At 42.8% G+C, this 17,322-nt stretch overlaps 3 protein-coding genes and 1 long non-coding RNA gene across 4 annotated transcripts in view; 2 read left to right on the top strand and 2 right to left on the bottom strand.

The window, feature by feature from the left end:
* The window catches only part of LOC126556784 (uncharacterized), an 8,050-nt gene extending 4,423 nt beyond the window's left edge, over positions 1-3,627 (top strand). Inside the window, exons 5-8 of the mRNA XM_050212270.1 lie at positions 1-1,005; positions 1,092-1,282; positions 3,021-3,185; positions 3,514-3,627. The exon at positions 1-1,005 is cut by the window's left edge and continues 585 nt beyond it. Of these exons, the coding sequence (XP_050068227.1) occupies positions 1-1,005; positions 1,092-1,282; positions 3,021-3,185; positions 3,514-3,627 (1,475 nt within the window). The remainder of the gene's footprint in view (positions 1,006-1,091; positions 1,283-3,020; positions 3,186-3,513) is intronic.
* Positions 3,628-5,633: 2,006 nt separating this feature from the next.
* On the bottom strand, positions 5,634-8,873 carry LOC126567269 (conserved oligomeric Golgi complex subunit 7). The gene is made up of 3 exons (XM_050223501.1): positions 8,847-8,873; positions 6,519-8,556; positions 5,634-5,803 (listed from the first exon to the last, which is right to left on the bottom strand). The coding sequence occupies exons 1-3, from the start codon at positions 8,871-8,873 to the stop codon at positions 5,634-5,636; spliced, it is 2,235 nt and encodes a 744-aa protein (XP_050079458.1).
* A 915-nt stretch (positions 8,874-9,788) lies between these two features.
* LOC126559893 (uncharacterized) lies at positions 9,789-10,180 on the bottom strand. Its single transcript, XR_007607047.1, has 3 exons — positions 10,169-10,180; positions 9,898-10,090; positions 9,789-9,830 (listed from the first exon to the last, which is right to left on the bottom strand). It is a non-coding gene; the product is annotated as an uncharacterized LOC126559893 (long non-coding RNA).
* A 2,814-nt stretch (positions 10,181-12,994) lies between these two features.
* The window catches only part of LOC126567268 (spectrin beta chain, non-erythrocytic 1), a 54,707-nt gene continuing 50,379 nt past the window's right edge, over positions 12,995-17,322 (top strand). Inside the window, exon 1 of the mRNA XM_050223500.1 lies at positions 12,995-13,061. The gene's annotated coding sequence lies outside the window, so the exon portion shown is untranslated. The remainder of the gene's footprint in view (positions 13,062-17,322) is intronic.

Below are 17,322 nucleotides of genomic sequence, written 5' to 3'. Positions count from 1 at the left end.
TAATTGGAGGATTATCGCAACCGATAACGATCACCGCCGCAACGGGTGGCAGTCCGCAGATCGGTCAACCGATTACGCTGCAGCAGTTGCGTCAGCATATGCCGGGGCTGGCAGGATTGCAGGCAATTCCCGTGCAAAACATCCCCGGTATTGGGAACGTCCAAGTAATACCGACAAATTTCATGCAACCGGTTCAACCGCAACCAGCAGCGTCGCAGCCTCAGTTGAACCCGGTCAGTCAAGCAGGGCAGCAGCAGCAGCAGCAGCAGCAAAATCTGCACCAGCAGCATCAGCAGCAGCAGCGAGCTATAGTCGCAGCCCTTCAGCAGGCAACGGCGCGTCCACCACCATCAAGTATAAAGCAGGAAGCAAGCGAACCCGCTAAGAGCTTTGTCAAGCAGGAACCCATGGCCACACAACCGGCCGGTGCCGGTACTCTCTTCACGTCGGCCGCTGGTGCTCCTGCCCAGATAGTGGAGGTCCATAGTGGCGTCAATTTGAACACGTTGGGTGCATCTAGCCATCCAACGGCCGTAAGTACGACCACGCCAACTACACCAACTTCCCAGCCGAACGGTGTGAAACGAGAGTCGGGAAACGGGTCACCCACACAAACTGCCGGTGGTAATGTGAACAGCGCTATTATCGGTGCTAATGTAGTATCAGAAGCAGGTGTTAAAGCAGCAGGAACGTTACGTGCTGGAGTCGGAGGAGGAGGGGCAATCCGAGAAGAAGCGGAAGTACAAGAAGTCCCCATTGCACCTGCGCTAACTCCGTCGGAAAAGCGACGAAGACACACGATACCTAAGGTAATATCAGCCACTCACACCATGAGCGGAACGCCACGGCAACGGGTGCGTCGCGTTGCCTGCACCTGTCCCAACTGTGAGGTTAAGACTAGTGGTCCACCAGATAGAAAGAAGCAGCACATTTGTCACGTTAACGGCTGCAATAAGGTGTACGGCAAAACATCTCATCTGCGGGCACACCTTCGGTGGCATACGGGTAAGCGATGCGGTGTCTGGGGGACAGTTTTGGACTTTGTGGAGCCTTAAACATGGTAACACGCTACATGCCTTTCCTTTTTGCAGGCGAACGGCCCTTCGTCTGTCAATGGGGCACCTGTGGCAAACGGTTCACGCGATCGGATGAACTGCAGAGGCATCGGCGGACGCATACGGGTGAGAAGAGGTTTGAATGCAGTGAGTGTAATAAAAAGTTCATGCGAAGCGATCACCTCTCGAAGCATATACGAACACACAGCAAGCTAAGGCGTGAACATGTAAGTTATCATTTCCGTTGAACTTTCCCTTTCTTATTAAGAGCAGGTGTATGTTTAGGATGGTTGTTTATTCCCTGTTCGCAAATTCATTCATCTCTTCTTATGGTTGGTTTCATGAGATAGAAATGAATTTTTGTTTTATTTCGCTCGTTTACGTTTGAATGTTGGTGTCGGAGTAGTAACTAAAGTATGGATATTATTAATTGTTGTCACAGAAGTTTTGTGATGCACATTGTGCTTTAATGAAATAGAATGAAAATTATTACTTACAATCCTTTAGAATCGTATACACTTAGCGAAAGAAGAATAGCACCATCATACTTTTTTTCTATTTCTTCCAAACCGAACCTTTTTTAACCGATTCTGCTTTTTAAGTTGGAAAATTAGTTCAATCTATTTTTAACCTTATTAAATTTTATTTACATTAAAGTATTGCAGCTAGGCGGTTCGGTGGTGTAGGTGACAGCGGCGCCGGTCTTCTTCGCCGGCAGGACCGGGGTTCAAATCCCTCCCGGACCGTTCCCCCGTAGTGAGGACTGACTAACCAACTACGCGGTATCGGCAGTCTAGAAAGCCATTTCGATGGCCGACATGACCTTAGAAGTCGTTAAAACAAGAAGAAGAAGAAGTAGAAGTATTGCAGCTTGCCGTAGTATTGTCAACCATTTTCAATTGAATAATGTTCATTGAAGCGGTACAATAGCTTCAACAAAATCATCGTTGCAGAACGTCATAACCTGAATCGGAACAATATCGCCGAAAAATATATTTCCTCGATGGATACGTTTTAACACATGGTCTTTCCGGTTAACATAAATTGTTTCATGGTTGGAACCACCATTGACAAACAGGATAGCACGATAGCCGTGACTACCCTGATCATCAAATCGTATATCTACTGTAATATTGATAATTCCGTTTAACATTCTTTTCTTTTGGAGAAGAGCTGCCACTAACGTTAATTTGAAGGACGCTCTGAAGTCAAAGGATGCATGGATCTTAATGCTAGATATATTCACAATCGATCCCAACATGTTCTACATGGTTTCATAGTACCTTTACGTACTACGGATTTTGAGTAAAATCCGTTTTCCACACAAAAACTTGATTGGTATTTGATTGGTTAATAAATGTTGAAGTTGTTTTCAAGAAACATGGTAGTGCTATTCTATTTTGCTCAGTGTAGTAGTCTGATGGTATAGTTAAGAGTGTTATCCAGCCAAAATTCCAAAGAGACAAATATAATCCAAACATTCAAAGTATTCCCAAACCAACTCAGGATTCGATTTCATAAAGTTATAGGGATTTTTGTTATATACCATTGGGTGGAATCACAGAATAATTCGATCGATCGATCGATCGAAAGATGAAAAGAATGGCCGTCTGTTACGAGACGTCGTTTGGTCTGTAACACTGAGCTGAATTTTTTCATGGGCTATTGGTGAACTTAAAGATACAGCAGATCTTTTAGGGAGAATTAGGGTTTTTGTAAAATCAAACTATGCCTTTACTTATCTATGTTGTAACGTATTTCATTCTGTTCCGTCACACCTATCGCTTGCATGTACCGTAAACTATAGTGGATGTAGAGTATTTATCGTTTCCAATTTTTATTTTCTTCTGCTGTTCGGTTCCTACTTCTTTTGATGCGCTTATATTTACGTTGTATTGCTTATGTTTTTCTGCACGATGCCCTTTTTTTATTTCAACGTTGGTTATATGGATACATATACATTAGGGTACGGATGGTTTCGATAAATCTGGCGATGAGCTTGACTACGAGGAGGAAGAAATTCATGAAATTGACGACACTGACTACAAAATGGATGATGACGACGATCTGGACCAGGAAAGACTCTCAAATAACTCTTCCTCAGCCGCTGCTTACGACGCTGACCACAAGGTAAAGGATAAACGAAGCGGCTTCATACTACGGTTATTACGATAATGGTGTACCAAACAAAATAAAAAAGGCAGGATAATCGAAACCATCAACTTTCTTCTTATAGCCCAGTCTATAAATATTACATTTCCATTGGTAGATGCGTTTGAACAATGTAGTAAAGTAGCAAATAGTACACTCTAAGTGTGTTTACGGTGTTATAATTTTGAGGCAGAGTTATTAGTTACTTGCTTTGAGATTTGAACGAAAGAGAATTAAAACACACTTTAAATTTTACGCTGCATCAACATTAACATTATGCTATTTTTTTTTGTTTCGTTTTACACAGGACGACATGGGATCTAATCATTCGGGGTCGTCCGATAGCAACGATAGTTCGGATCAGAAAATGATGATTACCATTGCAAATGAGGAAGCGGAACAAGCGTATGATTCCAATTAGTGCGTTCGCACTGAAATCGCTCGCGCACGGGTTTAGTTCCCATAACATGATCAACCGAAATGAAATGATCCGCCAATGGTTTTATTGTAAAAATGTGATGGACTAGAGAGAGATAGGAGTTTTTATTTAACGAACGAAAAGATTGTGCACTCGATTCCGTGGCTTGCAGATCGACGTGAGTGTCGATGTAACTAACGACCACAAGAATAAAGATTTGATTCTTGCATTAGCCTCCTTGCTGACTGCATCACAGATAGGGTATTTTCTCTGTCGTTTTACAGTCGTACCTTGTCCAAATGTGGGTGATACGCTCATCTGTAGAGAGTCTCTCTCATACATCTATTGTATGAGAAACATCTCAATAGAAACATCTATTGTGCGAATGAGATGCATAATCACGTTTAGTTGTCGTTAGAACGAATCTACAGAATAATCCTCCATACCGAACATGTTAATAACAACATTCTCTCAGACAGAGTAAAATACGTGATCGCATGGTGGAATTTCAGCAGTTAAGTGAATGGGTTAAAACAAGGTCAAGGAAAATGCGGTCTGGTGGTAGATTCGACAGCGGCGCCGGTGTATTCACACGGCCGGACCAGGGATGAATTCCCGTCCAAACGTTCCCCCGTAGGGAGGATGGCTAACTATTCAACTACGTAGTATCAATGAGTCTCGCAAACCAATCAATTAGATGTCCGGCATGACCTAGTAGAGTCGGCATGGGCATGCCTAGAAGCCTTTACGAAAATGACGACTACCCATGCTTGCAATGTTGGAACGAGGCGCGATTTTAAGCGTTTTATTGTGAATGTACAACGAAATCATTCATTTCATTTCATTTAATCAACTGTGTACCATGTAGATTTTTAATGCTAAACGACATGTAGCATTTAGCAAACGGAACTGCTAACACGGACGTGAACGTACACGGCATTATCGAAAAGTTGTCAGTGTAAAGAAAGTAGTAAAAGAAAAGACGTTTTATTTTAACAGATTGACCATTGCAATAGACGAAATCTGTTAACATTCGCTATCCGGAATAGTAGCAACAAAAAAGTAATGATTTGTGCGAATTTTTAGTAACGGTAGCAACAACCGGTCTCAGGTTGCAGTTTGAGTTCCGGTTTTCCCACTCCCAGTTTTGTTGCTTTTGTTTTTCCTACTTAATGTGCGTGTTTTTCTTGGTTAGATAAATTGTTTTCATGTGGCATTAACACGGCGACAGAGCAGAGACGCGAACCACCGAACATTTACTCTCGTTTCGCTTTACAAAAATATTTGTTATTCAGTCAGTTAGCTTTTCGACGAGTCAAGTTACTTTACTGTATTCTCTTTATAGTGTAAATGAAAGCATCGATAAGCTTGGGTTTACGATATTAAATCTGTAGTCAATAGTAGTTTACGTCGATGTAAAACTAATGTCCCGGAGGGTAGGTGGTTCCGCGTGTTAATAGAAGAAAGTACGTGTGCTTCCCTCGTCATACCTTGTTTCAATAGAATTATGTTACTTTTTAGTAATTTATTGTTGTAACGGATTAAAGAAGGGCACATCCATTTAGACAGCAAGAGAAAGAAAAAGAGAGAGTAAGTGAAGTGTCCCATATTTCATTCTAAGAGTAGGGTTCAGTCACGTTTAGTAACTTTAACTAAACTTGCAAGAACAATACACAATCTGTACATGTGTCACGCGCGCGTAGACTATGTTTTATTACTGTCATCGTCGGATTTTAATGTCGAAAATGTAGCAATCGCAGGTTATGCTTAGATGTAAATATCACACTACAACAACTGAACCACGGTGGCCAATAATATTGTAGCAAGAATTATGATGAGGCGTGTAGCGTAAAATCGTACAACGCACAACGTGGAAACATTAATAAAGCTCACCGTAATTTCATGTGTGCGTGTATTTGGCAACTGTTTTATTTGTTTAAAGCAACTGTAAGCATCAGGCTTATAATTACAATTATGCTTTATTTAAATTCTTATATTTACTCTCATTCTCAACAGGACATCAGATTACGCTTTTGACGTATCGCGGCTACTAGTTCCGGATCGCAGCCCGTTGCTGTTGATGCATAGGATTCCAATGGGGCTCGCAGAAGCTTCACCGTTTGTTGCAAATTAGTTCCCAACGACTGGCCCATTTCTTCCAAAACACTTCCGAAGTATTCTAAAAAAGGGGGCAAAGGCAATTAAGAAATCATGATATGTTGTTACCCCAAACGAAACGAACATGGCGGATGAACACAACATCCGACAATTGATATAATCACAGGCATATTTAGTTAAAACGTGGCATTTGATACAAATTACAAAGCAGAATTAGTTACCCTTATTAAAAATTCAAATATTCCATTGTTTGAACGCTCTCTCCTACTGTACAAGAGACCCCGTTTTTACGGAAGATCTAATAATTGAAGGAGTCTTATTTACCAACACAAACCCTTCCTAGCCGCAATCGTGAAAAAGATCCGTCGAAGAATTTTTGGCTCATCAATGAAGTAGCCGCTACAATTACGAGTTAAACGAGCTTCCCGGCGAACGTATCATCGTGCATCGAGCGTCGGTGGGCTGGTCATGTTTTAGGATTTGCATCAGACGACGTTATACCCAAGGCGTGATAAACCCACGGTGAGACGGAGTGATGATGTTGCTTTTTGCATGTATGTATAGAGGATTGGAGTTTGAAAGTTCTAGATATTCTACTGGCGATCCTGAGCGAGCGAAACGCTTCACCCGATTCGATCACTTCCGACGTCAATACCTTAAGGGAAATTATTTCAATAAACCAACCACCACGCTATAATCCGAAACACTAATGGAAGAATGGATGTCTATGGATATCCAGAAGTGACATCTTAGTCGAAAACGAAAATTAAACTTACCAATATCGGTCGCCAACTGTTTCGCACCCGACGCATTCAGCGAGCAAATGTTCTCGATCTGTTCCACGTACAGCGCTTCCGATTCTTCCACGACCAGTGCAAGAAAAACGTCGGCACACGGTCGGTTCGAAGCGTACCGGTGGTCGGCCACTTCCAACACTGCCTTCAGTACACTGGCCGGCGAAAGAAGCAGCGGTTCCAGGTGCTGTGGAAGCGTTAGCAAATACTGACTTATCAGTGTGATGTACTCCTGTGGCGCATAGCTATAATCTGGCAACGCATCCATCGCGGCCGACCCAATTGTTGCCCCTGCTGGACTGCTGGGCACGGGCTCAATTTGCTTAAAGTGTTTGGTGATGGGTGAGAACGCAATCTGCAGCATTGTGTCGTGAATATCCTCACAGGTACGCTTCATGCGAGTATGAAATTCGGTGAAAAACTCCCGGTTCGGCTCGGACGATGCCTCAAATGTGGTAACCATCTTGCGCAACTCGTTAACCTCGCCTTTTGTGTTTAGGCGATATTCGAACCGTGCTCGAGCAGGATTGGTTACTAGCTGAGTGTGCTTTGTTTGCACGTTTTCGATGAGCTTTTGTTCGAGTTCTTGTACGGCCTGTCGGAATGCTCCAAGGTACTGCAACAGCACCACACTCAGTTGAAGCAGGTTCCAATCGGTTTGATTCGGTTGACTGGCGGCAAGCTGTTTCTGCACTTTGTTGTACTGATCCAGATAGGAGAGAAGGTAGTTCTGCAGAACACTTCCTACCGACAGCAAGGCACAGTTCTGTGTAATGTCCTGACAGCGTGTCATTGCTTCCGTAGCCCAGCGGATGATTTTATCATTGGCACTTTCCAGATTGTGCACACTGTCGGCTGGTGCCGAACCGACAATCGTTAGACTTTGCAAAGCCGTCTCCAGTTGGGTGTTTTCCAGCGTTGGATACTCCTTCAGAAATACGCCGAAAAACACAAACAACGAGCTAGCCAGTCGATCGATAACGGTCTCATCGTCGCACCGTATGTCTTGTTGTGGTCCTCCACGTACCAAGCCCTCGATCAGTGATCCCATCGAAACGTTTACCTTGGAAAATTGAGTCAACGTCCAGAACTTGTCCGTGGCACGTTTAAGTGCACTGCGGACGATACTTTCGCGTGTCGGATCAAGATTTTCTAACGCTTCCGCTACAGCCAAAATGCAGTCTGTGGCTTCTCCGAAACACTGACAACTCCAGCGTAGATGGTTCTTTAGCATCTCTAGCAAATTATCGTAAAATTCCTTCAACACATCCGATCCGCCGCTTTCGCTGCCCTCGATAGCACCGGCCCAGCGTTCCTGCACGAAGGCCTTCAACACGGTGCGATAGTACTGCTTCAGCTGGGCCAACCGATCGATACCTTCAAAAATGCCAACATAACGCCGACAGGCGGCCGTATCCATCGAGCGCAGGGCGACCACAACCGAGGGACTAACGAGCGCTTCGAGCCGGTTCTTAAAATATTCCACCTGGTTCTCCCGTTCCGCGTGTCCGTGCAGTGCGACTTGCGCCGCGAGTGATTTCTGCAACGACAACAGCTTTCCGCTGGACGCTTCTATATCGGATTTTTCCAGCAAATCCTCCAGCTCACCGGCCAGCTTGCCCCATCCGTCGGCTTCCTGAAGACACTGTTTGGAGCTTTGCAGCCGCTGTTTAATATTGTCCAACCGTTCGAGACTAACCATACAGTCGCCGGTTTCGGTTTGGAGGTGGGCAATTTCACGCTGCACCTGATTCATACGCTGCTTCAGCAAACCCGACTCAATCTGCAGCATGCTTGCGTCGCTGATCACCTTCGGGATGTTTTTCAACACTTGGCCACCGGTTTGTTCAAGGGCAACGTTGATCTGCTGCACATACAGCTGCATTTTGGAGACGAGTGACGATACGAACGCTTCTTTGCCGCCGGCGGATCCGGTAGCAGCCGTCCTTTGGGATCGTTCGTACGATGTGTTGATCCAGCTGCTGACATCGAAATCATCGCCTGAAAATGCACTTATATCCTGTCGGTAGGTAAAGGATGGGCATTAATAGGTAGAAGCCTATGCATGTGTCACCACAGTGAATATCATTTACCATTTTATGTGAGTTTGATATCGTAACTTAGCTCTACTTCTTATGTTGAATTAGTATAATGCAGTCGATAAAACTATATTCCCCTCTCAGTTGGTGTTATTTTTCGTATTTTTTGCACATATTTTTTTTGTGGAAACAGATAATAGTACTAAAACAGAACGAATCAAAACAACGAACAGCTGTATACGTGGAAAATTTGACTGTCGCTTTCACATACACAAACAGCCGATGGGTATTTGTACATACTACCGATTTGAGTACTTCAGTTTAAATCGAGTACGTGATCACAATTTGCATGTCGTTGGAGAGACGGTTTACCGTGTATCTGTTAGTAGAGGATTCCTCTTCAGTTTTATGTGAAAAATTTAAAGTGAATGTTGCTGGCATATATTTTAGTGCACGATTGTTCTGCGATAAGAACTGCCGATTGAGTGATATTTTCCTATTTCGGCTTAAAACCAAGAATTGGGTAGATTTTCTAGGATCAGAAAGAAAACAATTTCCAAACCCAATGCTCGATCTATCGTGCCATCGCAGCCTTCAATCAGAAAGAAAACAATTTCCAAACCCAATGCTCGATCTTTCGTGCCATCGCAGCCTTCAATGTCGTCTATAAGATCCTGTCCCAGGTCCTTTTTGTCAGCAGCTACCATGCTGGATTTGTTGGAATCAGATCCTCCAGAAGCGCCGAGAGCGCCAGATCCCTACGCAACAGGTGCGTCGACTTCAAGGCAACGTTTGTGAGGCGTACACCCCACTCAAACGTGAAGCAGCAAGAATTGGATTGATGATTAATGTGAAAAATATCAGCCTGTGATAGGGCCTGGTTGGGAAGCACCGTATTAGTTGACGGCGATATCCTCGAGCTGGTGAAGGAGTTCTGCTATCTTGGGACAATCGTAACTTCGGATAACGAAGGCACCCACGAAATTTGGTCTTCACCGCGGAACTTCTTCGTTCCTGCTGTGTGTAGATCGGCGCCTCTAACTCCTTGAATATCGGCACGCTTCATACGGTTTATTTGTACGTTATTTCTTTCGATAAATATTGTGTAACAAATTCAGCCAGAGTCAAATAATAGATTCAAAATTCGTGTAGTCATTCCATTGTTTTATTCGAGTGTGGTGTTTAATGTGTGTGGTAGCAATTATTTATGGCCCTGCTTTTTACACGATCGCATAAGGGTAGTTGTAGCTGTAAGCTGTGAAAAAGGTAAAGTTAAAAATGAATCCAACCAATCCGACGTCGACTACCTTGCCCAAACTTACCTAGACTAGGATATGCGTAAGTGGTGTATGGAGCCAGAACACTGCTGTACGGGGAAACGTAGCTAGCGTATGCGTAGGGATATGCTGCATAGCCTAATGGAGCAGCTGCCAGAAGCTGAGCTTTTGGATCTGGCTTGGGTTCTGGAGCCGGCGCTGCCAAAGTACAGACCGTCACAGCCAAGATAAGAGCAATCTGCAAAAGGAAATATCAGTACGAACCGTTGGTGTAAGATCGCTTCTCGAGAGCAACACCACGTACTGCCACACTTACTACAAACTTAAGCGCCATGGTATTGTTTTTTCTTGTCAAGGAATGCACCGAGAGTCACTGCACCAATCAACCGTTTGTACGTTCCGGAGCGGAATGATGAGGAATTTGGTAGTTCATAGTTCTTTTATACGGCGATCGTTTACTATCCTCTATTCTATTTGCTGAGGCTGTCCGTCGTCCACTCTAGGGAAGCAACAGCTGGATCTCGCATTCCTGTCACGTCCCGCTGGGGTACGTAAACTTTAACGCAATATGATCATCGATGTCACTCCCATGCCAGTGATGCCGATGCAGTAGTGAACGCGAATCGAAAAATGTATCCATTGATTCCTAACGAAGGAATAAGGCGGAAGGGAGGTTGGGACCACGAGCAATCGACAAACTATATCAAATTTTTGGTAACATGCCTGAATCGTGATTCAAGCTCGAGGACGCATAGCATCGTGGGGAATCGTGTCCGCAAGCTCATGTGATGTCCAGTATATGGGACACACGCATCGTAATGCATCGTGATTGGAAAAAGTTTCACTTTTGTTCAACTTAAAAACTCCACGTAATACTAAATGGTTGCATAACTTAGAACAGAATACAGTATGGTCGATTTTTTGCACACTTTGTGGCGTACGGTATAGTGATGGTAGTGAACTTGAGGAGCTTGCCATGTGCCGTATCCGCCATCAATGCAAGTATCGCACGTATCGATGAACCATATTAGGACACTCCATATAGTGGAGGTTGTACGTGTTTTGACAAAACGACCTTGAGCATTATTGAATGATTTTGAGCAGTATTGATAAACGCCTCATCTTCGTATTGGTGAGTTGAATAGGTTAGTTATTAAGCTAGAAAATAAACGAAATAGATTCTGCAATCATAAATCAAGTTAAACCCGCTTGTGAATAATATTTTGCATTCCCATCACACACACACGCGAATGGGTTACTAGCGAGATAATGATCAGCGCAACATTCTTTGCATTGCTTAGTGGCCTATTTTTATACATTCTGAACAGGACCAAAACGAATAAAATTATGTAATTTCGAGGTTGAAAAAAGAAGCCATACACTTTGATTTCATAATAATTTATTATGCTATGGATGGTTTCCTTTGTAGTTATAAAAAGGGAACTTTTTTATAATGCATATAGGAATGTTTTATAAGTATAAAGTTCAAAAAAACGTTTAAAAATTTGTCGTTTTTAATTTGACGAGGTATTCTAAAAACGATTCTAGCGTCACCTATATGTCAGAAATACAACTGCAAACAGCGCGGTTGCGTGCAGTAGCAGAACTAATACGGCTGATTCGTTATGCACAGCGAGAAATCGGACAAAAATTATCAATCGTTGGAATCGTTGCCATAGATAACACTGTTTATAAACTAATTGAGTGGAATAGAGTGTAAAGATGATTGCGTGATGTCTTATTTATTGCACTTTGTTGGAATAGTTCTGACCGATATTCTACTATATTCCTAGACATCTAACTATGGGACTATAAAGACGAACTCGCGGACAAAACATGAACTATGGGAAACGGGTCAGAGCTGGACAACATAGCACAAGTAAATACGCCACAAGCACACACACTGTTAGCATTTCCCGTGGAGTTCGGACGTGTGTTTTGTGCGCGCATCAGCAAAAGCCTTATTCGCGTGAGTTGTGTGATGAGTATACAGCGTCAAGCCGAGACAGGTTGATAGTTTGTTCGGGAATGATAAAAGAACGAACACTGTTGGGGGAAACATTATTTGGGACAATTGTACCAATATGTTTCTAATAAATGAGTGATAGATTTTGTGTGGTTAAGGTAACGTACGACGATGATAGCCTTCTTTGCTCGATCGACGGATTGGATTGCAACAGTTAACTAGCGACTTTTGATCGCAAAACAGTGAAAACACGAAAATAGCCTCAGGATATTGTTTCGGCGCGCCATATTATCGCGAACGCCACTTGGCACATTTGTTCTTCCATTGTGGGCATTCTTCTCGCTAGCCCAATATCACCATTTGCGATCGCACTCCATACGGCGTCGCGTGGCAACGCAACGGAATGAAATTTGTGAGAGAATTGGTGGAACATCACGATCGGGAATCGCGTACTGTTTGCATGCTGCAGCCCTTTTACCGGGCTGCTTAACTAAATGTTGCTGTAATTGCAAGGAAGATTCGTGAATAGTACGGAATTCAGAATTTTGCGTATAAACAAGCGATTCGGATTGCTCTTTTCCTATCCGGGCAGGCTTCACTGTGTGTTTTCGGGAATCCGATCAGATTTGATAGTGTGCGTGCAATGATGTGAGGTATGAGTTTTACAAGTGTATGTTTGTGTGTGTATGTGTGTGCGTGCGTGGTTGTTATGTGTGTGGATAGGGGTTTTACGTGGTGATTATTGCTGGGTTCCTGTTTGTTCAGACTTCGGATGGCAAGACCGATCAAAGTGCGCTGGTTCAATCAGAGTCACCAACGAACGACACATAACTCCTCTGATCCCGATGAAATATCTCAATATTGGCAACAAGTGAATATAAAGATAGCGGGATAAGATATCCTTTTCGGTTATACAACTGATGATTTAACCATTTTTTAGGCCTTTGAAGTATTGTACATAAAACGGAAGAAATTTTAATCCAACAAAGTGAAGTGTAGTGCACATTATGCGTTTGTTAATGAGTGTCTTGAATATCGTTTTATAACAAAAAAGTGTGTAAAGTGTTTCAACTTGCCTTAATAGTGAAGAAGAGTGTGGCTTAATTTGCTTGTTGAATGATATAAATTCGGTCTTTAATAGCAAAGAATTTTTCGGGGTGAGAGATCGAATACATTACTTTTGGAAGCTACCGGTACACTGATATAGCAACTCTGGATTACGGATTCGGAGACGATACGAAAGGTAAGTTGGAAAGGAACGATTCTAAGGGACTTCAACTTTAGGGTTTTAGTAAAGCAATACCAATTGGAACCAGATGTAGATATCCTGCACGTAGAAGAACATTAACAATGTGGAGACTTTTTGAACCTCAGTAAATGGAAGCTAATTACCACCAGATGTTTGTTCATGTTCCTTTCCCTTGAGTTGTGGACATGAGACCTTTCAACTTTGCGAGGTTATGTGTTGAGATCTTATATAGAATAATAATTTTAGCGATACCTTAACCGTTCAACGATTCCGCTCGGGGTCTCGAACCTCGAGTTTCCATGCTTCACCTGTGGTGCATCAGCTTTCTGTACGCAAATACGCAATGTCGTAATTTTGCAGGAAAGAGGTCCGTTCAAGAAGGCATTTTTCCTGAGTCCCCGGTTAAAGCAAATTTTCATGCAGCTTGTATTCGTCGAGCCCGTGCTGGTATGTATATAATTTTTTCTCTTCTACTTTCTCCTCGCCGGATGGATGCTTCGGCGGAGTATGCGCGCGAGAGTGTACGCATTTCTTCGTATATGTGTACATAAACTCCACACTGGTTCCTTTAACCGGCAACCAACCGCGCTAGTTTGAATTCTCCTTGCCTTCATTTTTATCTTGCTCTCGCTGCCCTTCGCCTTTTGCTGTGAGCGATCGTTTTTTTTTTTTCTAAATTCTGAATGCTGTTTTCGTTTTACTCTGAAGTTAAGAAAACTCGTTCCTTCTTCCTCCAATCGCGCGGTCCTGCGGGCGCGCGCGCGCTGTTTGCTTACGTAGTTCTTTGCGTAAGCAACGCGTAAAGGATGGAACCTCACACAACAACCGGTGGCTTGGATCGAAGCAAACCATGGCACGGCCGTGGGATGGGATGGTTACCAAAAATGAAATATCAAAAAGGCGGTAGAAAAAACAAAACAGGCCAAAAAGAATCTCAACTCATGGCTTGCTACAACTTCGGTTGCTGCTGTGACGGTTTTTTTTTCTCTATCTCTCTTGTTCTTTCGCGCCCTCTCCGTTCCGTTCTCTTTCTTTTTGGTTCCCTTTTTTGCTGTGTTTGTGTGCGTTGACTCAGAAGAAAAGATTGAGTAACCATTCTAGGCCGTGGCCACCAAGCAGAAATACCAAAGCAAGGAATAAAAAAAAAAAGAAAAGAAAATAATAAACACGCCTGTCGGAAGGAAGGAGAAACACGCCTGTCGGAAGGAAGGTGGACCGTTTTATGGATCGCGGTTTTGGAGTTTGGTGTGCGATGGTTTCTTTCTTATTTACTCCAACAGAGCAGCACTGTTCTTGGTTGTGTTCAGATCTCTCCCGTCCTCGAATGCGTGTGTGTTTGGCGCCGAATGTGTGGCGTGTGGGGTACTACTACTACTCTTCATCCATTCTGGTGTCTTCATCCATGTTGGTGTTGGTGGTGTTACGCAAACTCGTTCTTCCACTTCCTTCGGTTTGGGGTCTGTCGTTTCCTTACGCGCTTATGTCACCTTGATTTTCGGCATCTCCGCTATAGCGGCTGGAATCTGCGAGAATGCGGCGAGAAGCAGTCGGTTCTGTTGTTTCTTCCCTTCCGCTTGGAGCTTCTTTTTCTTGATGGGCCAAGCCTTATACTTCTCAATTGGCTGTGCAAAGTAGACTCAAGTAGACGATTCGGTTGATTGCGTTCGAAGTTTGAATGTTCTTGAAAGAAACCTGTTTTGTTGTTGTTGAATAAGTTGGCTAAAAACGGGAACTCTTTTTCTTATTGAATGTTACAATCATCATAAGATGCGTTATCAGTGGTAGTGGTTTAGCATTTGTACGCTGTGTCATGTGACAATTGCATATGTTCCCGTCTTATCCGGTGTCGAAGAACATACGAAAGACTTACACACTTAGTTAAGCGACGAACCTGAGAAGTTGAATTTTTGTGGCGAATCACTTTAGTTACTTTTGATGATTGCCTGCATTTAAGATAATGTCGCCTTACTTTGTCTGAGTAATCGTTCGCAATGGTTTTCTTTTGTCCTGGGTTTGTTGAAAGATGTTGTTTGTTCCTCGGAGCATATCTGCATGATCATTACCTGCGTGGGTGGGCTGACTTTGTGACCAGTTTTTGTGCCTTGGGACCTCTACCAGATCGATAAAGCAACAGAAGAGGTGAAGATAATAAGCTTATCGCTTATCGAAAGACACAGTAGCTAAAGTCGGAATCGAAAAGAGGTTTCTTGCATTTCAAATATAAGTCATTAAGTGTTTTAACACTATAAGGTCGAACAATCGATGTATAATAGCGAGGAATCGCGTTGCAATATCTTATTTGATCGAGCTATATTTTCGCATTAAACCCAACTTTATGGATAACGAAATAAAATAAGTGTCTCTTGTGATTACTTCACAGTTTATAAATAAGCACTAATAGTCTATGCGTATTACATGGGACCTATTAGTGTACTATTTGGGCTCTAATAGCATTTAAATCTCAACTTTCAAACATTGTTGTACAACCTTCAAAATGTAGCAGAAACTTATGAGGGTTCGTCGTTATAAACTTGAGTCCCACAGATGTGCTTACGCTTCAGTCCAGTCCAGTCCCATTTAACTGTTCAAGGGCAGCATGGAAGGCGGTGGCAATGGTTGTAGAATTCTTGTAAAGATGAATCCTTCTGTCTGACATCTGTTGCAATAATGTGTTGATTGTCATCTGAAGCCTATTTTGATTACCGAATACTTAACAGGATGCTGCAGCGACAGTAAATTATATTCAATTTGTTTTATACAATCCAAAGAACATCACTGTACAATGTAAAAATGTAACAACTCAGTGTGTGCAACAACTTGATGAAGCTTGATGCTTACAAATCTCCATCAGCACAACATTATGCGCTGCTTGTTTTAGGCGCATAATAAGATATCATTTAATATTTTTTAATAAACAACCAATGGATGCCCATTTGCACCGATGCAAGTATCATTTCATCTGTTTCCCACTGAATATTGCTGGAAAAGAAAGAAAAAACAAACCGCAAACGGTAGCCAAAGCCGTGAATGCACCATGCTTTAAAAACTCTCTCACCTCACGTAGCGCTCGGTGTTTGCAACTCAGGCTTTTGAGGTCGATTTTTATATCTACCAACCCATAAACTATCCGGTCACCAGGGACCCCCATTCACAACGAAACGGAATCATTGGTGTTCGGTAACATTGGACGAGCAAATGCGTTCGTAAAGCACCAACAACCTAGTCCGGTTGGTGGATGATTGTTTACTGACATGCAGCAGCAGCAGCAGCAGCATTGCCACAATGTGTACTGGGCCGTGTGTTTGCAGTTTTGCAGGTGAAAAACGTTCGCATGTGCCCAACAATCTCTGTTCAGTGCTGGGTAAAACAGAAATCCTATCCCATGGATGTGCAATCGATTCGCCCACTCGTTCCAAAAGCAGCCAGAAAGATTTGCCAGCATATGTGAGTTGAAATTGCACACTCACGATTTTCTGCTCGAGGAGCAGCTCATATAAAGGTGGGTCTGTTTATACTTTGTGGGCCAAATTATATTTATTAGCTTCGAAAAATGTTCGTCGTTTGCCGTGGTGTGCTGTTGAAGTCTTTCGATTGTATTTCGTATGATTCACCATGCAAATCGATAGCTTATACAAATTATTTTTGGTATATTTTTTTAAATTGAAATTCTCTGTATTTCAACATTGAGAAGTGTTAAAAATTGGTTCCTGTCATTTGATGTGTGCATGTGTTTTTTTTGAATAGCTCAAAATGAAGCTGACCTAATTGTGCATTTGTTCCTCGCCTAGTTTTCCGTCGCAATTCTTACTGAATGCCCTTTTTGTATTAGTAAATTGATCCCTCTCTAAATTAAATTTCTCACTGTCATTTCCATAGTGCTCCACGGTTGCGTCCCGTATGCGAATTCTATCAGTCGACACAATGTACCACAATGACCTATAATTAACAACATTAATATCGTTCATCGCAGCATTCACTATCGTTCGTTAAAATGATGTGTGGTGTTCTTTTTTTGGTAGTGCAGTAACAGTGTCATGCTCGCTGACCGCTCTAGAGAAGAACAGTCGTCCGGCCATTGCACTGGTCAACGAAACGGATGAAAATCTCATTAAAAAGCTTTGGTGCTGCTTCTGCTGCTGCGCCGAACATACACAGCAACCGTCAACAATTCGTCACGCCACGGTTCCCGGTTTTGTGCGTTTTTCTCCGGACGACTACTCTAACGAACAATATACACTTTGGACCGTCATCCATC

This window comes from Anopheles maculipalpis, chromosome 2RL, assembly GCF_943734695.1.
Source record: "Anopheles maculipalpis chromosome 2RL, idAnoMacuDA_375_x, whole genome shotgun sequence".
Classification (NCBI taxonomy): domain Eukaryota; kingdom Metazoa; phylum Arthropoda; class Insecta; order Diptera; family Culicidae; genus Anopheles; species Anopheles maculipalpis.
The sequence above is the reverse complement of the archived record's forward strand: the minus strand, read 5'-3'. Positions and strand labels throughout refer to the sequence as shown.

Coding starts and splice junctions, on each gene's coding strand:
- LOC126567269 (XM_050223501.1), bottom strand. CDS start 8,873: ATGTACAAATACCCATCGGCTGTTTGT. Junction 8,557..8,846: donor AATACCCATCGGCTGTTTGT/GTATGTGAAAGC, acceptor ACCTACCGACAG/GATATAAGTGCATTTTCAGG. Junction 5,804..6,518: donor ACAGTTGGCGACCGATATTG/GTAAGTTTAATT, acceptor CCCCTTTTTTAG/AATACTTCGGAAGTGTTTTG.